The sequence below is a fragment of the Varroa destructor genome, unplaced genomic scaffold, assembly GCF_002443255.2.
Source record: "Varroa destructor unplaced genomic scaffold, Vdes_3.0 BEIS01000004.1, whole genome shotgun sequence".
In the NCBI taxonomy this organism is placed as follows: Eukaryota; Metazoa; Arthropoda; class Arachnida; order Mesostigmata; family Varroidae; genus Varroa; species Varroa destructor.
In genome coordinates, this window is record NW_019211457.1 from 19,614,364 (window position 1) to 19,640,046 (window position 25,683).

General features: G+C 38.4%; 1 protein-coding gene and 1 long non-coding RNA gene across 4 annotated transcripts in view; one reads left to right on the forward strand and one right to left on the reverse strand.

Moving 5' to 3' along the window:
- Positions 1-25,683, forward strand: part of LOC111249986 (uncharacterized) — a 38,875-nt gene that overhangs the window by 12,178 nt on the left and 1,014 nt on the right. For both annotated transcript variants that reach the window (XM_022804527.2, XM_022804528.2), the window contains exons 2-7: positions 14,980-15,121; positions 20,025-20,170; positions 22,077-22,206; positions 23,390-23,529; positions 25,234-25,316; positions 25,526-25,650. In XM_022804527.2, coding sequence (XP_022660262.1) covers positions 14,980-15,121; positions 20,025-20,170; positions 22,077-22,206; positions 23,390-23,529; positions 25,234-25,316; positions 25,526-25,591 — 707 coding nt within the window. In that variant the 3' untranslated portion in view covers positions 25,592-25,650. The remainder of the gene's footprint in view (positions 1-14,979; positions 15,122-20,024; positions 20,171-22,076; positions 22,207-23,389; positions 23,530-25,233; positions 25,317-25,525; positions 25,651-25,683) is intronic.
- Positions 10,052-25,530, reverse strand: LOC147755938 (uncharacterized). Of its 2 annotated transcripts, none has more exons than XR_015326653.1 (4): positions 25,221-25,530; positions 24,212-24,324; positions 23,376-23,509; positions 10,052-12,027 (listed from the first exon to the last, which is right to left on the reverse strand). It is a non-coding gene; the product is annotated as an uncharacterized LOC147755938 (long non-coding RNA). The 2 variants fall into 2 exon arrangements; XR_015326654.1 differs by lacking the exon at positions 10,052-12,027 and adding an exon at positions 22,192-22,765.

Here is a 25,683-nt window from a genome sequence, read left to right on the forward strand (position 1 = left end):
ACAGTTTGATCACTCAATCGGAGCTTGGTGCCATGCTAAATATATTGTCACCGGACCAGATATCGTACTTGTATAGCAGGGAGATCAGAAACTGATCAGACGCCTCGCCTCGTATCAAAAACGTAGTTAATTAAAATGGAGGCACACTGTTGCATCTTATCCGTATGTGCGAGTTCGTATTTTAGTATACAATATGGAAAAGGAGTATGGTCGAATGGTTTTAGTTAAATCTATCTTTTCTTCTTTAGATATTGATTATTTTAAGTTAATTTCAGAAAGAAATTCGTATTTGCTTGAAAAATTAGATTTTTCATATACATCACAAACACTTTACCACCCTACGATTACTACGGGCGTTATTTCTCAATGTACTAAAAGCAAATAGGAACGATATGTTGGGAGTGAGTGATTACTGCAAATATTGGGTACACAGATATATCATGTAACAAGCGAATTTATATAAGAGTTGTCATTCAAGCACCCCATATTTCGTTGCAACATGTATTACACTAGTGAACTTTTGTTGCCTTTCGGTTATACGCTAGAAGGTGGTAAAAGAAATGAAAACTGTAGACAAGTTCAACTTATAGCACTATGTGGCTTGAGTCTCTTGCAAAAATAGTTTGACTGCGTACATGCATGCATAGCTTTTCGGCTCTTTGAAAGAACGTTGAATCTCTCACGAAGAATTTTACCCAATTTGGGGTGCGCAAGGAAGGCATTGCTTAATAGCCGTTCAAAACTCTTCGGATGATTTGCTTATGTGAATCATAAGCAACTTCCCTAAAAAAGTTTTTACTTCAAAAATATGAAACATTACCGCAGTGTCACCTCGGCGAATATATAGCAATTATAACGCTTATATATATATATATATATATATACATATAATCAAAAGATCTACTACATCGTAGAAATATTTCTTGTTTTCATGTGAGATTTATAAAATAAAGGTCGACTTGGAGGTATTTAGCCTTCATGCTCAATGACTATATTTAATAAGCTGAACGTTTTTCTTAGTTGTCATTAATTATCTTCATAAAAATCTTTTGTTTTCTTTAATGTTTTCTCTCTGATTCAACTAATATACAAGCATAACAAAACAAATGCGACCAATTTACGCATTATATAATTGACTGTGTTATGATAACGTTTGACTGGACGTTGTTATTTAGGCTAGGTCTATAATACAGTATATAAGCAAAAATGAAGATTCCGAAAAACACATACGTACAGCTCTCCATCAGAAAGGTGTAAACATTTTGACTTATGATATGCATTGCTACTTCGGTTGGCCCGGTAACTTTTATAAAATTATAAGACAATGAAACACAGACGTTAGTGGGTAAGCTATACCATAAAATGGATTGCCATATAGCAAGCCTGCAACTCTAGCTAGTCAAATTTTGTAGGTATTTCACGTTCTGCGACCGAACCCTTTAATATCAATGTAGCACTACTAATATGCTGATTTTGTTGCACTAATATGTTGATTGTTTGTTGTATATATTTAGTTCATCGGCCTCCTTTTACATTGACGGAAATTATTCTGTTATTTTTCTCGTACTTCTGTGCCCTGCTATTCTCCAATATACCTGAACCTGGACTAAGTTGTCCTAAGCTTGACATCTATAGTACAAATTAATCTTAACTAATTTTACCTCTGAATCTCTTCAGGCACGTAAACAACGTTTTAATGAAAGCCTGCACACAAGCTAAGGTCACATTCAACGGTTACGAACCACATTATTAGAAATTTAAGAGTGGCTTTGTGGATGCTGCCTCCAGACCCGCTTTAACAGAACATCAACATTGATATTTGGTCGAGGCCATTTTGAGATAACTAAATAGTAATTTTTATGAAAAATTTGGCAAACTAGCGACGTACTAACATTAACGTGTTAATTTGAGAAAAGAGGCGTTCAATTGTGTGTTATGTCATAATGTTTTTTCATAACTTAGAACGTCGCGCGTACCTCGATCGTGTCATACACTACTTTTATTTATACCCTAGAAAAACCTCCACTTTTTTACACGGCAAAGCTACTTTGTGCTTGAGGTGTATACATATATAAGCAGCGTTTATCAATAGCCAGTGTGTCGTATATATCTCAACTTCTTGAATAATTTGAAGGAAGCTTTATCAAGCTCAGAAAATTTGCCCAATTCCGTAACAGAAGCAACTTAGTCCAATTTCTTTCCTGAATATTTATACGTAGTAATGTCCGATTCGACTAGTGATTGTAACAAATATGTTTTTTTTTGTTATGATAAAGACGTTTTTGATAATGGCCGTAGCGTTCCTTAAATTAAGATATCATAAAAATACTTAGAGCGCCTACAGTGTGTGAGCTAACACCCCAAAGAGAACTACCAAAACCTTTAAATTGTAGCTATTAAACAGTTTTTGCACTTTAAACTGTAAATTCAGATTGTAATAGCTTTTCACTGCAAGTTACAATGGGATAAGGTCTCTAACCTCTATAGATTTGGTTGACTTCAATTATCCATTTTTAGCTAATAATGGATTAACAAATGCTCTGCTGACTTTTTTTTCGTGCGTCAGATGTATAATATAAACAGGTAGTCCATCAGACCCCTACCTGTTATAGTGAGCCACTGGCAGTTCTATATATAAAATAACAATAATCATGCAACCGAAGAACACTGGGATTCCAACAACAAAAAAAAACGTTTCAAAAAAACACCTCGAATGAAAATGTTCAGCAAATGACAAGCTCAACTGCTTCTACTGATCGATATTTTTAACCGCCGAAAAACAATTCTGTAAAAATAAGAAGGTTCGTAAAAAGAAAAAAAAGCGTACATATCTTTGAATTTATTCATGTGAAGTTTATATTCTAGTGATGCTTATAGAATGCAGATGCTAAGGTACGACATCGTTCCGATTTTTGGCTAATACATTATGGTTAAAATTTCAAACATAAGACCAAAATCTTCCTTAAATTTCTTTATCTCTGCAATTATAGAGTTTCTTAAAAGACGTACCGTTACAAACAAGGGTAAAGGCAGATTCATTTCTACCGAGAATCGTCAAAGGTAGCGTATGCTGAATACCTAACACGTACTAAGATATAGAGGAATATCGTTCCCGTCGTGATCACTTCTGCCGTTTACCTTTCTTATGTGATACTATTAAGGTCTGTACTCTGAAATCGATGCTTAAGTACTTATAGAAATTAGTACGTATAGAAATTAGTAAGTCGATTGTGTATTTGTTAGAAGTACGTTACTGCTTGTGACACCATTGAGAGCTGCGTATCACAAATCTATAATCTATGTCATCTCAGTATCAGGAATAGCTGGGAATCGCAATGACGATCCGGACATCTTGCACATTCTGATTATTTTGTTTTCTGCTCGGCCTGTGTCGCATGTATTGTTATTATTATGCAAAACTGCGTAACGTATTCCATATGGTAACAAAGAAGCTTCGGATCTTACTAATGTTGATACTGATATCCTCATGTCTTGCCCGCGCCCACTGTCGCTCTCAGCGTCACCGGGTTTAACGTTCACTGGTAGACCGCTGGCATCAGAAAGCTAGTAGCTACACTGATACGATAGGATAATGGACGATGTGTAGCAAGTATACAACAACGTAATACAGAAGACGAAACACATTTAGCCGCTGTCGCCGTGATCACGACCAATAGCATCGCTAGTGCTAAAAGCTGCACGGTAGCAGGACACTATAGTACAGAAAGGAGAACGAGATATCGAGGCAGAAACACAACAACGGCGATGGTGACGATGACGACGACGACGGCGGCGGCGGCGGCGATGTAATGCCCGTCAATGCAATAACACAGCAGTGAAAGGACTGTGCAGAGCAGGCAGTCGTTCGTGCGCCAAACCCAGAAGCTCGGCGGAAAAAAGGCCGTTCATTTCATAGCAATACCTGCTATGGATCTGCTATATCAACTTGTGGCGGCGACGATACCTACGCGATTGCAACCAACGTCAGCACCGCTACTGCAGTGGCGGCAGAGAACACAGGTTGCCCCCGTTCGGTTGGCACACATAACAGTGTGCGCCCCCCTGCGGTTGCATGAAACCATACGCAGACTGTGTGGTGACCCCTCACCTGCAGGCCCAGTATTTGTCCAACGACAATCTACAATTTCTAAAGATTATACATATACTCTTGCTATCTACTAAACTCCCCTACAGATTTGATTATAGATAAATGAGATATTGGTCTTAGTCGACTAACAGTTATCAGCTTACAAACATATAATACAGACATGTATATCACCAAAAACAGCTTCAAATCAAACTATCAATAGCATTTCTGCGTGCGTTGTTTACTTTTATCGCAAACTGCACAACCCCTCAGGATCGGCAGTACTAAATCAAACCAGATAACGATTCAGAAAAATATTGTTAGACCATGATGCAGGAGCGCCGCTGCCTGCGTCCATGTGAATATCTGTTTTAGTTGGCAGGTTTCTTGATGTTGCGATTTATTGAGCTATAGATTTTATTGTTGATACCATTTTGTGGCACACATGGCTCTATTGAAGAGGCGGCAAGAAATATCATCACCATATATTATAACCGTAGCTATTGGACCGATTCCCCCTACATGAGCTATGCAGTTCTGAAAGCGGCACCTTGGTAAACGTATTACCCTACGCAACTTTATGCTAGCAATCCCGAATTAATTATGAGTTTGATTGAATTCAAGTACTCCTCTACGATTAGGAATATTTACAGTGACTTGGCTTATACTGTATGTGTTCTTAAAAACGAGAAATCCACGTATAGCAGACAGCTGTGAATAAACAAGCCTTAGAAGTGCTTACCTACAATGAGAGATATCAACTACTGTTTAAGTATTGAATTACGATCAAGTATTTATAGCATCGTACAAGACGAAGATAAAAACAAATCAACAAATTTTAGAAAACACATTCTATATAAACAAGCTGCGAGTGTTGACCTGATAGGCTTCTCGGTTCAGCTGCGTGTGCTGTCTGTTACTGCTTTACGAAGAGGAGAACAATTTCGTAATGTACTCTATGACGCGAGACTTATGGCTTCATGCATAACGCGATCTATACTAAATGTGTCTTCATTGGACTTTCGTCAGATTTACTTACAAGGACAGGGGCATCAGTTTATTCTAATTCGGCTTATCATTTTCTGATAGCTGACACCCCCAATAGAACCATGGTAATGGGGTGATTTGCGCATATGCGAAGCAAAGGCAAGGTCAAACACGGAGCGAAAAATTTATTTCTTATGTATAAGTTTATCGTCATATATACGTCTATCATTATTCTTTAAGCTACAGATCCACCATCAATTAAAATACACCGCGTATCAACAAAAGTTTGTGACCGTTTTTACAAACATTAATAACGACAATGGGAATCTTTGCCCCGAAGTTATTTGGACACAATCTTTAGAAACGTCGTAGAAACGTCACCATAAGTTTACGTACGCATCGGCGTACTGTGTTATACAAGTTCGCTCAGATTCTAGAAAAAGCCCCTTCAACTGCCTGCCGACCAAGTGTTTCCTAACTCGTCAAACCCTTATCAGTTTTTTATATGAACTGGATCTACAATTATATTTATCGAGCGTGAGTATCACTGCATTTATACATTATATTGATCTCATATAGAACACTTATAGAAACACAAGGGCAAATGGGAACATGTAGCGCTACTGATGCTAAGACGTTTTTGTTCCCATTCTATTAGCTTCGTCTTATTGATGAGTTCTCATTGAGGTCCAATGTTCAACAACGTTTTGTGATAACCAAAGTACCCTATCTTCACAAAGTTATAAAACAAACCGTAATATACAAAGATTACCTATATATGTAAGCCCGTCCGATAGAACGAAAGTAGATTGAGTTAAAGAAGATGTGACACGCTCAGCTTAATTTCATCTTAACTAGATGCGGTCGAAGAAAATCTTCTAGCTGACCAAATGGTACCGTAACGTCTGTTTTCACTTTTCACAATTTATATCGTTTATATTGTACATATACATACTTTGTGCAAGCAGATATATGCAAGCCCACTTAAAATTCGTTATTTTGTTGCCTTAGGTCTGAGTAATTTCGTTAATTTTAGGCCCTACCACTGCCTTAAATTAGTCTCTTTCGCTTTTATAGAATGCATCTTATAATAAAAAGGGTATTAATAATCGTATGATTGAAGATATTTATAGCTTATAGATGCCCCTTTTATTATAAATGAAGATCTGTTGAGTCATTGAAAAAAGATGGAACATTGTACTTTGATATCATTCACCCCGATCCGTGTTGCATTAATGAAAGGTTCCAAGTTTTTGCCTTTACATTTTTTGAGCCTGAAGTAGTTATCACTTCGTTCGCTGACCAGAGCAGGAAACATGTCTAGGCGTCAATCATGATCAATGACTAATTTTCCTAAAAATATCATATATATTTGCTGAAATGCAAGTATAAGATGACAAAAGTTAGATAACGTCGAAGACTAGAGTTCTCTACGTCTGACTCAAGTACTTACCTGCTGTTTACTAGATCATCTTCACGAACTCCAAACCTCTTGACGATATTTGTATACGATGCAGAATTTCAAATATATAAAAAATTTTTTAAGCGTGCGAGAGAAGCGTGCTTGAATAAGCCGGATAATTTTTTTCAACTTAACCCAGATGGCCTTGTTAATTAATAGGGCGCATCAGACGGTGTCTTTATCGCTGCTTTGAAGCTTTACCACAAGACGCACCGGATTAGTGCCCCTGTGTATTGATCCTTAAAGGGGTCTTCACGTACGATACACTGTTCGACTATAAGGCTGGTGGGGTAGACTTGTCAGGAATGTATGTACACGTATAATCCCGTGTTCCAAAAACCGCTGATAGATCTATATAAAGCCAAAAATGCTTTCTAGGGCAAGAGGTGTCGCCTTGTGTCTACTACGGTCTTGGACTATACATTTTCGATAGCTAGCGCCATTGGAGAAGAAAGCAAATCAATAACTCGCAATTTATCGGAGCACTAAAAGGCGCATTCGGACAAAATGAACAACATAATTTGTCAGCCTTAACCTGACTGCTATGCCCTCTCCTTGCCAATATCGTCAATATTATCAGGGGTAACACTAGCGGGGTGCAGCATAATTACCATAATAAGGTTTTATGTATATGTATATAACGTATTATACAATTATGCCTTTGTGGTGTATAGCAACGCTGTTTAAATGTTCATGTAGTCGTTCCGACTGTTGGAAAAGCACATCCACCGTTTACAATTATCATTGACTTTTGAGCAAATAAATTGTGTCACAATTTCAATGCACCTAGGGAGATTGTATGTTGGTCAACTAGCTTGATAAACATATAGTACCTAGTTAACGTACGGTGAAGATCTTTCAGATGCTATTGCAAATAGTGGTTTCAAAAGTCACGATAGCTAATAGCGTTGACTTTTCAGTTACTTGTAACTGCAAATTACAATGCATGTCGGACCCGGTCAACATTCTGATTTATGACAACATAATACGCCTTAGTAAAAGATCGTACTCTAACTCGTCGTGCTGTCAATTGTCATCGGCTTCTTTTGTTTCTGCTGTTCTCATTACATGAAAGCGTTCACAGGAATAGTCAACATTTAGTCGGCCTTCTGTGTTATATGGGTTCTTCTTCATGTTATCAATCATTGGTCGGTTTCGTTACGGCTCTATGCTTATCAGCAGAGGACTGTCACACAGATTTTATGATTAGAAGTTTCGTACTTGAAGGCCTAAGTTTTACTTCGCATTTTAATACAATGTTCTATACAAGCAATTTGCTCACTAATCTCGCGAACTCATTTTCGTAAGCATTCTTATGTTATATTATCGTAAGGTTGATTTTTCTTTAATAGCGGTACGCTTAAATAACCCTGGATTATTATCGAGATAGAACGGTCGTAGAATCATTGTATATCGTGTATTCATCCATAACATCACGCTGTTTGCACGTATATACTATGTGCAGATGTATGTGATTGGTTGATGTATGATTGATTACTAGAAGTGTTCAGTAGATATGTCTGTCCAAAAAGGAAAGCCACAGATGTGTTTTCTTACGGAAAGTAAGGTCCCTATAGTCCGCCATAGTTGCCAACGGGTAACACACTCGTTCGATTGCGAGCTAAGTGTTCCATGACGAGAAGTCTAGTTTAGTATTTCCAATTATTAAGTTAATGCAGCTATGCACCATGTAACTGTCTGTTATAAATAGTATGATCAATTGATCTCTGGAGGTATCTAGAATTTCTTCTGCCAAGAACCGGGCTAGCGCGGAATGAAGATTAAGAATAATGGAATAGAAGTTCAACGGGTGTAATCTTGGAGCTCCGAAAACCCATCGTCCCGAAAAACACACCACACTGTTCTGAGTTTCGATGCGTTACGCTGGGTTAGTAACGTACAGAAATGCATTTGAAATTCTCCTCCATGCAAAAATGGCCTTAGCGTGCGAAGTAATTGTCTCAGTGTTTGTATCGGCTTGACATTTTTTTTTGAGAGATCGGGCTTCATATTAGAAAACAAAGCATTCCACACTTTCGTATATTTGTTCTACTTGTTTTAGATGGCAAGCAGTTATCGACCACGTCTTCATACAGGGTGATCGGAAAGTTTCTGTGTGACTGGCATTTAACAAACAAACTCTAAAACTAGCAGGCCTGATACCATATACATGTATAATAAGAAATGTCTAAATATAATAAAAGTGGCATCTGTAACTGCCTATGAGAGCTCGGTAACAACATGTTTGTCTATGGATGTTCGCCTAACAGCAATACCGAAAACAAATACCAAATATTCGATAATCAGTTGTCGCGAAATAAGTAGATCCTCTAAATAAATTGTTTTCTCCCTTCTAAAAGTAGAGTAGGTTATCCTCGAGAGAACTTCCTTGCGAAATACCGATGGTATTACTTTGATTCACGCACAAATTAGATGGCTGACTGAGAGAAGACCGAAGTACCGAACAGAAGTTGACACTTAACGACATGCTCTGGATTACTTCAGTCCCAGGATGTATCAGTGAAGCTTATTGATCCTTTAAAATGTTTCGTGTAAATTAAGAAATACAGCACAACGTATACCTATATCACAAGTGCTTACATATAGCAAGTACTTGTGAGTGAGAAATATTTACCCTTATATTTCTCAAAGGGCTCATTTATGTTAACTAGTCCACAGGGAGTGATGTCCCACAAAAGAACTAGGCACTCCTTCTTTTACTCTTCTAGTATTCTTAATTTGAATACCCAATATTACTGTTTCGAGAGAATACACTGTCTTTTAGCAATTTTGAACTCGAAATTATTATTCCCCAATCAATATATAAGCACGTCGTATCTAGTGGCATTTCTTCAACAAGCACGGCGCCTCTGCCTTCAAAGATCTCTGACGACTCAAAACCCTCAACTTCTTTTTCGTTCACTACGACTTTTTCTTTCCGTTCATTTTTTTAATGAAGTTTTTATGCAAGGTACACTAGTCGTGCTATCAATTTCACGGCTTTAGCTAACTCTTCTCGTGACGCTGCGATCGCTCTGGTGATGGCTAGTAACCTGGTGGAGCCGGTAACGAAGTTTGCCCAGGCTTTGCGGGTTTCCTGCATACCGTGGGTCGGTTGCCCTCCTCCACCGATTTTACTTTGACTTTCAGCGGTGGCCCGTCCCGTAAGAGCCCCTAAAACGGTACCCCTAGACCCTCACATAGCTACAGAGCGCATTCCATGAAAATTTTTCGCGCCATCATTAGCCACGTCGTAGTCGACGTTACCTCGACGCCCTTTAGGGAACCCGCGAACATGAACATTGCCATTACTAGAACCACCCACAGAACCACACACGCACCCACCCGTCCATCCCCAGATCTGCGACGCTGCTTGAGCGCGAAGGCTCGCCATAGCTTGTCTGCCACTGGCTTTGCCACCGCTGCTCTGCTTGCTATCGTGCGCAGCGCGATTTCGAATCAGTTATCGCGTGAGCGTGCTCACACGAATCTGACCCGAGCCTTGCTCCGCTGTTACAAATCAAAGCAACGCTGTTGAAAGAGTTATTTCCATAATAAAATTCGCTTGATTGGCCCTACCGTCAGCTTCTACTTCAGCCTTTGTTACCTGGCAAGCAGTGACTCTTTCACTATTGCAAGTACTACTGCTGCTGCTGTCCATGGTAATCGTGATGGCGATCAATTGACGTGACTTGCACAGTACGAGCACGCCGAGGTGGTACTGGTTAGGCTGCTGCTTTACTTATTAGCGCTATTATATCGCCTTCGCCGCGTAGGTATCAGCTCGAGGCTGTCGCCAAACCCCTGCAGTATGCATGTGTGTGCTTGTCTATCCGTGTTTGTCGATCGGACACATCTCTCGCTTAATCGCAAGCTTTGGACTACGTAACATAACAGTGACTTTTTTTTTACGTGTCTCACCGGCTTACTTATCTGCCGCTGTATGTCCTATTGTTTAGACAATGTGCTATATTGGTCGGGCGGTAAAAATGGAATCAAAGCACTCGCTTCGCAAACGTTCACTGACTCCAGAACAAACTTGGATAACGCTGAACGCTACGATAGTGTAAAGCCTGAGAACCTTCAGCTATCAATCGGTAGCCAACAAAACGGTCGGCCCAAGTTCTTACATTTTGTATGGACATGTATATGGTGGGAAAGGGATCAGGTTTTGACAGACAAAGCCCATTTTTCAACAGCGAAGAGACATGATTGTTTCAATTGCAGAGATCACTCACGATTAGGGAAAAGGGAGAAAGGCTGACGCAAGTCGCGAGGCGGCATACACAGCTTTTACAGAGAACCTTTGAGGCATCATAATCACTCTATGATAAAATTTGGATATATACCCATTCAAGCTCATGCCGGTCATTTCTCGATGCCCCTAAAATACACAGATAAAAGCTTAGTGGGCAACTCGACCGGCCTGGGCCGGGTTCAAAATTGAAAAAGGATCCGGCAATTAGCTACTTGCTTAGATCTTAATTATTCCTACGTGCTTTCAACATGTAATATTATTATTATTATGTTTGATCCATACTATCCACCATCTGGTGCAGGAGGATAAGTTCAACAATATAAAGTAAGTGACGAAACTTAACATGTTCACCCCGTGTGATCATTAGTTGCCTGCTGAGAAGACAAGCAGACATAAGCTTATCTTCGAAACGGTTTCCCACACCTGTTAGTTCTCGGTAGACAGGTACCATCCTGTGCTGAAGATGTCACAACCGTAATCAATTGGAAGTAGCCAATTGTCTAAGCAGGACAACAATTATTATTTCTATTACTTAACGCATTCCGCCTAATATTCCGCAATGAGAAATCAGCTATGTCGTTCCCGCACGCATCCAAAGGACACGGTTTAAACAGTAGCCAGAGCAATACATCTGAAACCTTTTCAAGTTCCCATCTGATACGTTGTATCTAGTTATTTTATAATATTATACACGTTATTTTCATATGCGAATAGCATTTTTAATTAACTTGTCTATACTGAGCAAGAGCTTGCACGTTATGGACGATCCCGCTCAGACGCGGACGCTAGAACACGAAAACCGATGGATCTAGTTTACAAACATGATTTCTCACAGGAAAACTAAGTAGCTCTATCGGTGCAGTCATGATATGCATGTTAAAGTTCTGTCTGCATAAATCTGTACCCGTGGGTCAGGAACCCACACCGCGGTTCAAGCTTAGCAGCACCCTGTAGATTTTATTTATGGGGTACGACTTGCGTGCGGTCGACAAAATTCAAATAAAAATGCTGGAATTTACATTACTAGTCGAAGACATCGTTGATCATCCCCGCAAACGCTAACGCTAGATTGATCTGAATCGAAAATCCCTTGGGATGCAAATCGCCGTAAGACGTTCGTATTGGGAAGACAACTGTTTAGATGAGAAGTTCAACTTATGCGTATGTGAGCCTCTACAATCTACATATGTCAAACGTAGTTTTACTTGACATCGTAGGTCTTCAAACGGGATTCTGAAACAAAGCCAAATTGTCATCAAGGGTAAGTTAGTTCAAACAGAATATCATCCAATAGAGAGGGTTTCCGCTGTTGCAGGCTTTTTGCCTATTCAATAATTTAGAGCTAAAAGCGTTCACTGGCCATTTATATATTTTAACTAAGACCATCTCCTTATATAGCAGCTTGTGAAGTTTACGTATAATATAGTAGATTATTCAGCAGAGTCAATGACGTCGATATTTACTGAAGCGAGCAGTTAGTTGTTTGTCGCTTGTGCTATCTGCCGTTGTGACGTGACTCAGCTCTATCTATTTTGCTTTACATTGAGCGAGCGCTTACGCAGCGAAGCAGCCTTCAAAGCGCGCTACAAAAATGGCTTTACTTAGTACATCTTCAGCCTTTCTCGCAGACAAAATTCGAGCGTAGGGTTACAGCATTCACAATGACGTAGGAATCAACCTATTTTGACGGAATGATTGCCCTTAATTTCGCCGCCACCGCCGCCCTAGCAATTATGATTCAAACGCCAGTAGACGCCAGCCGGCGGTCACTAAGTGGCTTTATCCCGTTGGGGGAAGCGAGACAGCGGCTATCAGAGACGCCGGCAGTCGTAGCAAGTTTGCTTCGATGAAAATTTGTCTCGTTTTTTATTGCATCGCTGGTTGATTTTGAACAGTTGAGGGTTCGGCTATGACGAGCTTTGATATATCGTTGGCGTGGTGAGCATCTAGAATCGTTGTTATTATCTAGATCGGATTCTGTCAGATCACCAAATAAGTGAAGAGCATTGCTACCTCTGTACCGCTACAATGATAACGCTACCTATAATGTTTATGTAAATTTTTTTCGGGAAATCTAATGGTGAGTTTAGTCGTCGCAGCGAGCAGCGAGACAGGGAGTTTCGTCTTCCTGTTCATCTAACCTACCGCCGTCTAGCGCGGTCAGTACGATAAGCTGATCAGGAGTTACAGACTACGTGCTCCGCTCAGAAAGTCTCTGTGCAATCAGTCTGTGTATGTTAGATTGAATCAGATCCTTAGAAGCGTAATTTTGGACGATATCTTTAGGTGTCTGTTAACATCAGCAGCGCTGTTTTCAATGGACTGTTGTTTATGCCGTAGTAAAACGTCTAGTTTTTTATGGACTTGAACAGAAATAGCTGTTTCTTTTTTCTATAGATGTATTAAGCGTTAATTCGTGGTAAGTTGTTTGTTGTTTTGATAGCATACTAAGAGTTGATGCTTCTGGCATCGACATCGCGAAGTCGGTGTGCTGTCGCGCAGCGAAGACATTTCATTGATAGATAAAAGATTGCGGCCACCATTCGAGCTAATTTTATGTGGACAACTTTGCAATGATGTTAATTTAATATTGACAGTCACTTTCGAACAATCGTTCTCAATTAAACAGTGATCCGCTACATACTGCAGTATATCAGAAAATACTAGAATTTACAATACAATATAAGAATTTCATTTTGAATTTAATAATAGCCAGAGTTGAAGGGTCAAAGAAACATAAGCAATTAGATAACTAAAGAATCATTCAACTGTGAGGATGGCCACGGTAATAATATGCATATGTTCAGTGTTGAGGTCGCAATTTCGACCTTGTTTTTCTAAAAACTAGCAACCAATATTATTCTGTTGACGGTTTTGATGTTACCGATCTCCGAAACGTTTTTAGGTTAATCAGAGACCAGTAAAAAGTAACGTCGAATCCAAGTCAATTTGAGTACGGCCGTGTCTAGGTAGGAGGTAAGTTTATCAGCATAAATAGTAAATCGGGTTTTGGCGTATTAGGTGAACGAGACAGGATGCGTTGGGCTTTCGTCAGCCATATCATACGACAAATCCACCGCGTGTACATTATAAACACTGTTACTGGCCTGCATTTTGACCAAGTCCTTGGGAACATTAGGCACATAATAAATAGTAATAAACAATGAAGTGGCTCAAAGCAGACCGCTCAAAAATGTTCTTCAATGATAAACACAAAATTCGAGCGTTAGAGCAATTGTAATTAAATGAAGTAAGGGCTCTTCGTTATGATGCATGATGAACTCATTACAATATCTGGCTATTATCGAAAATGGTCATACAAAGTTACTGCTGCCTATTTTTTGGGCCTGGATCACCGTAATACCTTTTCGCGTTTGTTTTGGATGACATATTCTCTTTATCCTATTTAAGAACAAATCGGATTATTCATCAGCGTAATTTATCGAATTCTTCTTTAAGACAGCCAAAATTAAGAAGTCGTACCTAAAGGCAGGACGACCACCATTCACAGTACACTGGGGCATTTTAGCCCGAATTTAACATTTAGCCCGAATAACGGTTACCGAAAACTGCGACACCTAGATCATCTGTCCGCTTCGTAGAAATTCTCGTCTTTAATGAAACGGCCGACATGTCACAGCCCGTACCATTATTATTATTACAGAATAATACATTATGTTACAGGCTAAATATCATGAAGTTTAGACAAGACGGCGTAACGAATATGTAACATCCCAGACTGTGATTTAAAATGGCATCATTATCCTTGTGTAAGTCCTGCTCTCGGTGACGGTAGATTCCGCAGTAGGGATCCTACGTCCTCGCGTTGCATGGACTCTTACCATATAAGAAAATGTATTTTTTCTGTTCTTTCAATTATATTCTATAGCAATAAATTCACTTTGAAGCTTATATAAATGATTCGAATGCTGAACACAATGAAGTCATAATTGTGGAACATACCACCTAATCTATACCAACGAAGACCATGTTTACTAGACTCTGTGCTAAACGTGTTCTTGCTCAAAGGTCAGTTTTGTCAACAGTAAAACACGCTTGAGACAATCCATCGTCAAAACACTCGCCTATCAAGATGCAACACTATCTATATTATTAAATATAATCTATATTATTAAATATAGATTAATTTCATGTGTACTGTTATTTTTTTGGTTGAATTTTCAGTTTTAGAACATGAAGTGAATGGATTGCCAGTAAAACCGGGTTGCGACCCCGATAAATTGGACGAATGCGGCTCAGAGTTGGTTATTTTTGGAACAGGACATCGTATTCCAGAAACCGAGGATGAGCTTCGCCAGCAGTGCAGGTACACTACGCAGTCCTTTTGATTTCGCACACTTCACTATCACTGTGTCGGAATGACAGGCTATAATGTCAAATAGATTTTTGTTTGCGATGAATTTCAGTCTATGCCCAGAATCTCTATCGAGTACGCTAGAGGACTAGTATCGGCCCTAATAATGACAGTGTTTTGAAGGGCTTAGCAGAAGCGTAACAGATAATAAAGCTAGCTAGAGATATCGGAATCACTGATAATTACGCCGTACACAATAGCTGGCGCAGTATATATAGTGAAGCAGGGAACGCGTGGTCCGAGATAATTTTTACATAAACCATCACTACACTGTTATGAAGAGGCCTCTGCAAATCAATAAGGTAACAATGCAGTACTATTAACACGTTAGTAAAAGTAAGTATAACTTTATAGTTACCATAGCCTTTAACACCTTCAAAGAAATTTCTGAGTGTCCACATAAAGTTTAGGCTTGGCTAATACATTGTCGTCGTAACAGGCTTTTGCGAAGCATCAAATCTAATTGGTTATAAGAATTAGCGATCTCAAATGAAAAATCCGAAATATCTGTACTGTTATTCCAAATCGGACCATCAATAAACTTTCCACCCATCATTTTCATCAAACGCTGTAATATTTCAGTTTCCGTTCGATCCTAACAAAAAGTTATTTTACACTAAACATAAATAATATTTTGTAAAAAAAGATCGTTAAAAATAAGCGCACCTCTCTACTTATGCTTTCATCAGCCGTAAGTAGTAACGCAAAGAGTATACGGGACGCAAATACACTTCTATATGTATCGTAATATAATCGGGACAATTGCCCTTACGCTCTCGACCACTAATTGTTACTGTCGGAGTCGTATCCAATCATCATCAATTGCTTACGGAATTTCCTGGTATTTCATTGATTTTCAATTTCAAATTCTCAGTTAACTTGATGGAAAAGAAGAAACTGGCTCCGCCTTATTTTTACCTTAACCCTTTGAAAAAAAGATAATTAGCAAAATCGATGATCGCTGCTCGGTGTCCTTGCACATTGTACAAATAATTGTTCATCTATAAAAATCCCTTGACAACCTATTGCCATTTAAAACATTTGCAATGGCAATAGATTTGTCTGACCATGTTGCCAAAGGGTAGGATGTTATTACACTAAGGTAGCGTTCAGGTGCTAAGGAAACAATTTGGGATTTACATCAGACAGTTCATGGCCTCGAAATGCAAAGTCGATCAGAAAAAATGGAAACCATCAGTAGGACTTCCTAAAGGAACGATTAGCACACCGCATTCCATAAATGTGGCCACTTTTAATAGGTGATTCCTAGGGATATGTGTAGCGTTCAGTCAGTTTTAGAGTGGGTTGAGACAGTTTCCTTCTTTTACCTCAAATGAGATCTTTTCATCGAATTTCAGAATTAGTAACAAAAGTATGTACCTTAAGTGCATAAAAAGTTATAATTTACAGTCTTCAACATGGCTCGTTGGGGCTTCTAACGTGCAAATTATAATGGACTTTGTGAAGGCAATTCTTGTCTACAGTTTGTCATGTTTTCTTCAATAGGTGTGCTCTTTTAAAGTCACATTGTCAAGCAAGGTTCTTGTAGACAGATACAAGTACAGGTACGTTAGGACCTAACGATACTGGTGCACTTGAATCGAACAATTTAAATGTACCATATTCATTTTCGGTAGATACGTTTAGAGACAGCGGAACAAACAGACAGATTCTGGAACAAACTGATGACTGCAGTGGAGTATTTTTTATCTATTTAGTTCTCTCGGATCCAGTAGATGGGTACAATGTATTCTTAGGTGAGTGACACGAGTTAGTTTGCAGTATGTCTATATATTTCGCATTTAATATAGAAACAGATTTTCAAGCTTCTGTACGTAAATGCACAGCTAAAATCATAAGAAGTTTCTGCATGGTCAGCCGTCTTCAAACTTTTCAGTAAAGCTTGCACATGTCTAAGGTTGCATGTTCTTTCAGCGAAGTTTTTTTTGGAGAGAACTGGCCTTATTTCGAATGTAATGTTGGATGTATCATAAGGTGTTCTTTGATATTCTTTAATATATTATTCCACGAGACCATTATCGGTGATTGGTAGGGAAACAAGTGGTACCGGAATGGTCTAACTGAGAACTATTAAATTTCTCATATTCAATGGTGTATCACAGAAGTGAAGCTATAAACACTTCGCACCTGTAATTTAATGAGAAGTAAAACAGCTTGTATGGCTTTTCATTTAGAGTTTCCGTCATTTTTCATCGAAAACTGTTGCCTATCATTGTAAGAGGATACAAAAGCCGAAATTGTCTGTCTCATTTTATTGCTTTGTTGTACGAAACGCCGAAGCTACCGGCACAATCAATTGGTGTTTAAAGTTTTCATTATATTGATCAGAATCATCGACGACGATGAAAGCTTAAGAAAAGGCAGATTTATCAAAGTACAGTTCTACTCAGAAAGCTAAATGTAGTGAAATTTGTTAGATGTTAATCGACTTAAGACTCCTAAATGTTTTAACCATGTCTAATATAAAAAGGCCGTGTCCATTGTTTAGAGGAGGCATGTAGGGACCCACATTGATTGTGCTTGTTGAAAAATATTTTACTCCTTAGAGGCATTTGTGGTTGTAGCAGATACAATATTTTTTTTGATGTTCGAAAGGCTGTATCAATAATAAGATTCATGCTTATTAAAATCTGTGAAAAAAAAAAGACAGTCTGGGTACTACCAATAGACTCAGATTCGATCAATCTTGCCTCACATAGCATTACAGGGAAATATTTTCAAACGGATTTTTGCATATAAAGGTGTTAGCTTGCTACTCCCTGCTATAGTACATTACAGATTGACAAGGTATCGGAAAGCAGGTGACAGGTTTCTGGCATCAATATTTTGTAGCACCGCCTCTTGCAGCTGTAATTTTCGCCATCTTTTGAAGCACGCTTCTGACGTAGTTCTTCGCTGTTTCAGATATAGCTGGACCCTATTATCATATAGTAATAATTTTTAACGGAAATCTAGAACATTCGTTATTTCCTGTCCTTCCCGAATCTGTGATTTTTTTTAGATTTTCCAGACGTTTTCTAAGGGATTAAAGTCCGACGAATCAGCAGGTTGCGGCAGCACTTGAACGTTATCGGTATAAAGTTGCCTAGAGACACGCCGAGCTCTGCGACGAAACGCCCCATCGTGCACGGAGACGTAATCAACGACATAAAATCATCCCACACCTGAGGCAGCATTTTGCTCTGCAGCAAAACCTTAGCCTATTCCTGCTGCTCTAGTATGGTCTGTGCGAAATGTATCATCGCGCAGTTTTTGTCCGGTCAGAATCAAAGACCAGACAGATCTTTTGTTGGATGTTTGACTTTCGGTATGACGCAGCAATGTTGCGAAGACCGTTTGGCAACACGTTCGAAGGCATGATGAGCGTTCCTTTTTCGAAAATTTCGAAATGAGATTTTAAGCAATAGACTTTTCAACGGTCTAATTCTTGCCTTGGCCACTCTACTGTTCTTAAACCCAGCTGGTTTGACGAAGATTAGTTTTTGAATCTGCTTTGAAAAACATTATGCGAAACGAACTGGCCTTTTTAGAGCTCGTAGAAATCACACGGCCCTTCCTTTTCGTAATACAGTTTCTTGGATCCTTTCTCCTCAGCTTTCTAGCAACGTCGGCGACTAGATGCTTGAAAGCATGGAACATCTTAGTTTTGCGTTGTGTATATTTATTAGGATGAATCAATTTGCTAATCAGTGTTTTCTGCTCCTCAGTGATATCTGGTCCTCTTCCTGTTTCAGCGGCTCGCGTACGTTGCTAGAAAACACTCGAACCACTCGGGCCCACTCAAACACCACCACTTAGTTGCTATACAGTGTGCTATATAACCGTAATGGTTAGATGGTGAGACAGAACGCGCCAGCTGTAGCATAGTATGAGGTATTAGCATGAAACGTGAATGCTGGACCATCTAAAATCTCTGAAATCCGACTATAGATATCCTAGTCCTTCTTGACATTTAGGGTACCAGTGTAAATATCGAATAATACTGCTTTTATAAGCTATAAACCTATCTATAGTGATGATCTCACTCTAGTACAGCGCGATTGCCCAGGAAAATTGAAACAATTTGCTTAATTTTATCTGCGGCTGTTTAATTAAGTATCGACCGTATAATAAATAGAAGTGCCTGAGTCTCTCTGTGTCACTACTAGATCTACCGCGATCACTTGGCGAATACACAAATGTTTTACTTATTGCTACGATAGAGATTCACGTTGCGAGAGAACCGGGTCTGCTACATGGTCGCCGTTCATATTTAAAGGATGCGAGGGCGGACTCTAGAATACTGGAAAGGACCGCCCCGTTCCTATAGTTGAATACTACTCGTCCGACAGAATAGACCTTTACAACAAAAATGCAGTTTCAATATCTGCAGAGTTATCTTTGTTTACAGAGCAATCCAAAATACTTAAATCGATCACGTCACACAGGCAATGAGCAGGTAACTGCTCCCGTTGTAGATAGCCATACATGGATAGAAAAGTACAACAAAGAGACAACATGCCGCTTTACCATCGCTCGTCACTAAGAACAGTCGTGAATCGGCCTAAAAGTATACAGTGTTTTCTGTCTGCACGGTGACGTATAGGACTAAACCTTTAGTCCTGTGCCACCGACATACACAACGCTATACGCACAATCACATAATAAAAGCAGACGTCGTTTTTTATTTTCCAGTTATTATAGTATATGAAAATGTTCTCAAGCTGTATTAAGCACAATTTTATGTATTGACAGGTAAATTTTACTATGGCAAAGGCATCTAATGATCTCGAGTAGGTGAAGCTCACCAATCGTCTCAAGTTCATTTGTTTACTATGTTGGCCGCTCCTTTCAGAATTGAGCGGGAAGCTGAAATGTGCGCCCGTGAATTCGCTAAGGAATGCCTCCCTCCTCTACCGCGGGGAATGGTGATCGTTATACTCGAAGGTATCAGCCAAGAAGTGACTTGGAAATGCAATCCGAACCACACTCTTCATCATGGTGAGTATATTTTCGAATTTTTTTTTCCATCTACATTCGTTGTTATTACGTGGAGCGTGTAGTGTCTGTCCCACCTTAACGACTAGAAAATGTAAGACGAACTGTTTAGCAAAGAACGTAGACACTTCCCTTCTATCAGTGACTACAATGCCCAGTGGTTATATAGGACGTAAAACTTAAAGCACTTAGTAACGTCATAGGGAAAACTCCTCGAAACAGTTTAGTAATGCGACCATGCTATTTTCTTTTTTAGATTTATCTACGAGATTTCTTTCGGTTGTTTTGCTTGAGCGGAAAAGTATTTGTGTTCATGGCCTGTTGTATGGATATAATCGTGTTTCAGATCAGTTGACCGCGCAAGGAGCAACACGTCGTCGTGTTGCTCTTTCATCGGTTGTGCCACTCAAAGATTTCAACTTGTAACGAAAATGAATAAATCTAGTCATGACATAAACGATTCTATAGCTCATTCAGGAAAATACGCCTAGACAAATCGTACGAACAACCTAATCTAAAAAGCATAGTATTGTTTTGTCGCAGAGGCTTGCCACTCAAATCAATCTAACATAGCCAAAAAAAAAAAAAGTATGACTCTATTCAATTTAGAATAGGACGGAAGAGAATTAGTACATTCAGTGTAAAAGAGTAAAAATATTGTAATATTAAGTATAAAAAAATGGTTTTGTACGCGCGGGCGTTGTTGATTGGAAACGTTAATGTTTAGTTAAAACATTCCTGCATTTAATTGAAATTTTTTATTTTCTTCATCTAAACAAAATATGATTTTGTATTCCGATTTGATTAGATGTCTAATTCTGATACTTTGTTAGAGCTTATACCACTCATCACGGCACGGGTATACAAACAATTACATGGAATTAAGAGGTGAAAGCGGCGAAAAATGACGTACGCTGCGTAAAAAACCAAACAGTATACAGCTGTCAATATTTTGCTTAAAACTGTTTCCGCAAAATAAAAACACAGTTTTTCTCAAGAGCTGGTCTGAAATCGCTTTGGAACTAATATATTTGCCACATTTGCCTTCATTTGCCTCTCTTTGCATTTTAGCCCATAGCGACGAAACACGCTTCAACTGAAGGCCGACAACTTTTCTCAAATAAGCATTCAGGTCTTGGACTGAAGCAATAAATAATACGATCAGACCAACGTAAAATTGGAGTACCATTCCAGTTTCAGAATCTGTCGTATTTCTCTCTATATTGTTGTTTCCTCACGTAAAAGCCAGTTATTAATTTGTGGCATTTAATAAATGAAATTCTTAAGGTCTTATGTTCTAGTATCGTTTGATTATCAATATCCTTGACCGGAAAAAAAGCATAGGTCCCAAATCGGCTACAAAATGTGTTATAAAAAGTAAATTGAATTGAATTGAATTGAAATTTTATGCTATTTTCTAAACTATTTATCTCACTTCTATGGCAGCAAACCGTTTATTGACGCACCACAAATATCAATAGCGAACTCTTCTTAGTCATATACATTTATTAACTCGTCTCATCAAGTACAGCCGCCAAACTTTAGATACGTGAAGATCATTTACCAAACTCAATGAAACGTGCAAAGGAATAGGCGCAGTCAATTCGTTGTGTACGTAAACGCCAGCGGTTTACAATCGGTTGTTTTGTTGTTGTAAAGTGCGATGATATCGTTTCTTTACGTTTCACATGTGCGTGTTTTACATTGGAAACTTTCTTGTTTCTCTTCTAGTTAGATCTTATCGGTCATGGCTGATTGGTGTTCATATTTAGATCTTCCGAACCTCTATTGCATTTGAGATCGGTGTGGCAAGCTTGTGCCTATTTCATGAGATCCGTTAGTGCTCGGTGCTGTTGTTTTCTATTATTGCTTTGATAGATTTGAAGTATTCCTATTGATCCACTTTCAGATTTCATTCGTCATGCTTCGTGCATGAACAAGATCGGCCACACGCTACATCGCTGCATGACCAATCTTACCCTGAAGCTAGATTATAGTGCTGGAGTAGAGCCCCACCTTCGAGTTGGACGGTCATGCTGGTGAGTACTATACTATGCCATACATATTATATATGGCGATTAAGTATCATCAAGACTAGTAAGAACTGAAATCCCTTGAAAACGTTACAATTGATTGTAATATCGAAAGTGATGAAAAATCATTTTATAGAATTGTATGTAATAGGATCAAAAAGCTTCCATTATTAACAAATGATGATGACATAACATGATTGGTTTACTGCAATAGATAATATGATAGAATACATTTGTAATTCAACTAAATAATTATTATGTTAAATGTCAAATAATTATACTCGCGAACGCATAACTTTCCATGTATTATGAATCATTTATTTCTTTGGCCTTTGACACTAGTTTTCCTAATTTCCATAACGCTATACTAAATTTCAATAGCAGATTTAGAAGGGTCCTTGCTTAATAATCTGTTAGAGGGTATATATATCTATGTTCGTCTGTTCGTAAAAACAGACCCTTAAATTGAGATACCTATATTACTGTAAGAGTTATCCGTAAAGATGCCTGCGAAATTCGGCCTCCTTCGAGCTTCAGTAGACCACCGTCTCAGCAGTGTTATTTTCTGTATTAAACGAAATGTTATAGAAGATAGAACACATTTTGTGATACATGTCATCGTGAAATCGTACGATGGTCGGGTCAGTAACAACTAAATCTTCAGACAATGGAAACTTAAAAGACGGCTGTTTCCTCTCTACCGTTAAGTCGAGACTTTTAAGGTAGATACCGTGGGTTGAATAGTTAACTATTTGTTGTTGTTTGAATTCCCTTAGTTATAAAAGTTCGAGAACTATTAACTTCTAGTGATACTAAAATGTTAATCGAGAATGGGAAGTACGATTGCACCCGACAGCAAGACAAAAAATCAATTAAAAATGCCGCCCTTTAGACTTGAACACCGCTAAACCGCACAAGCAGAGTAACGATAGCCATTTTATATCACTAATAAAATTCGTTAATGTCACAAATCGAATGACATCTATCACTCGATCCATTTTTATAACATTATATTTACTACTCACTTTGCAGGGTTGTTTTTATACGAAAGACGCGCGTTTTAGGGCATGGTCTAAAGGAACGAAACAACGTCGTCGTTTAACAGACACTGAACATCTACAGTATAACAGAGATGAATGACAGATATCTTATATGTGCAGTTAACTTTGCTCAACCTTTTTGATTGTAGTAATTTCCAGGAGTACATCACATGCTCATCAAAGGCCGTCGAGAAATCTTGCGGGAAAGAAGCTGGCGAATATATCCGAAAATTGTTGACGCGGTCTGCTGGCGACTTCATTGAGATTGCCTGCGTAAATCATAAAACAGGTATAACTGCCATTTGGCTGCCATTCCTTCTCTTAAATTTGATCTAATAATAAATCGGATTCGTTTATTTAGGACCACGATGTTTAAAGGTATTAACCTTGAAAAATCTCTACACTCTGCCAAGAGAAGATCTAGGGGAACGGATGACAAAGCTTTTGTTTTTATTTCATCCAATTGACTGAAGTAGAATGCGAAAGGTGCTGTAACACCAGATCAAAAAATTAATAATAAAAAGTCGTCATCGAGCAGTTTTCCTAACATAACAGGGAACAGCAAAGTGCAAATTTGAAGTCACAATATTTGTTGAATTTATCATAACCAAGAGCTTAGCTTCAGTCGCAGTACCGGATTACTGTTTTCATAACTGTATTTATCTTCTTCTAAGCGAGGACTGAATTTCAATTCTATTTGTTTGCACCTGTTCTTTGTACGTAGATGAAGCCAAAATCCTAGCTTTGCTTCACTATATATACTGTTGAATCAATTTTCGCCAATCATTCAAATACACATGGCTCATTATGCGGGTTATTTATTATGTGCGTATATCACTTTGAAGCACATACATGCCATAATAAAATCCAATATACATTTGTTGCTTACATGAATGATAGTTTCAGCGTATTTAAGTTAAGCTACATAAGTTGATCTTTTGGCGTCTGTTTATTGTAAGTAGTTCACTTACCTATGTGTGAGTAACATATCTTCCAAGGTTTGACTTTTTAGCAATATGTCCTAAAGAGTTCACTCGGCAAAAGGGAGTCCACTTGTCGGAATAAGCCATCAAAAATGCACGCCCTTTAAATGTTGAAAAGATCAAAAATTTATTGCTCAATAAATTACACCAGAATCTAGATTCAACCTCTACGGGAAAGAGACATGAAACTTATGACTTTCGAAGAAAATAAGTTTAATTAATTATTAAAGTTAAACATTTTCTTCTTAAAAATATGGTGTGGTTACAAACGTAAAAAAACAGCAGACGTTAACATAACCCCGGATACATTGTCGCTAATAGGTCGTGTAGTAGAGGTTTGTTTTATAGCAATACAACTTTGAGACACTATAGCATATATATCCCTCCATGTTTCGAATTTTAAGTTCGGTATCACCGTTAGGCATTCCGTCAGACAGCAGGCTCTCAGCATGAAACAAAGCCTATCTACGCCTGATTTCAAACGTAGACCAAGTGCCTAAGATTAGCAGTACGTTACCTATTAATCTATGATGGAATGCTTAACGGCGATACCGGACGTAACATTGGAAACATAGAGGGCATATCTATCTAGCTCATATATCGGCAATATGCTGGTCTATAGAATTAATCTTATTTAGAGAATATTGAATTTAGACGGCACATAACTAAGAAATAGGATGCAAATGAAAAACGGCTTTCTCAGGATACCAGCTAGTAACTCCCATTGTAATAGAAAACTTTATTAAGAATATATTACATTTTGAGTCTCAGTAATTTTACTACGAATATCAGAATATGTTTTTAATTGGTACAGCTGGGACTGCCATGTCATTATTTTATTTACAGTTGGATGAGGCCATTAAATGAATTATTAATATTAATTTTCTAGTTGAAATATACAAATAAATGATGACAATGCATGGCGAACATTAATTAATGTTCGCCAAAATATACAAGCTTAGAAGTGGCAACTAATTTAATTTTATCTGTAACCTACCTGCAAATGCCAGACGCTCCTGCGTGTCGGAAAGTGAACGCGCAAGGTGGAATTAGCTCGAACAATGTCAACTATCGCATCGGACAACTGAATGAGGTATTAACCGGAAAATCTGCCAGCTTTTATAAGTTATTATTTTTAGAATGATGCCAGTTTGATTAAACAGGATTAGAAATATAGAAGTACAGAAAATATCGAAAAAAAATGCTTTAACCTTTAACAACCTGAAACATTTCTCAGATTCACTGTTTATCAGTTTACACGCTTGTATAATTAAAATATTCTCAACTTTCTTGAGGAAACAGGTGAACTCAAACAGGTCGATGTCGCTTCTTTCGCCTCTGGCGAAACTCGTTACTGCTGAGGGATAAAAAATTAAGGGCCGATAACCCTCATGAGTAACTGTCGCTCTCGATTTGGATTCTTGAAGGTAACGTTAATCTGGCAAAATGATTTATGTTCC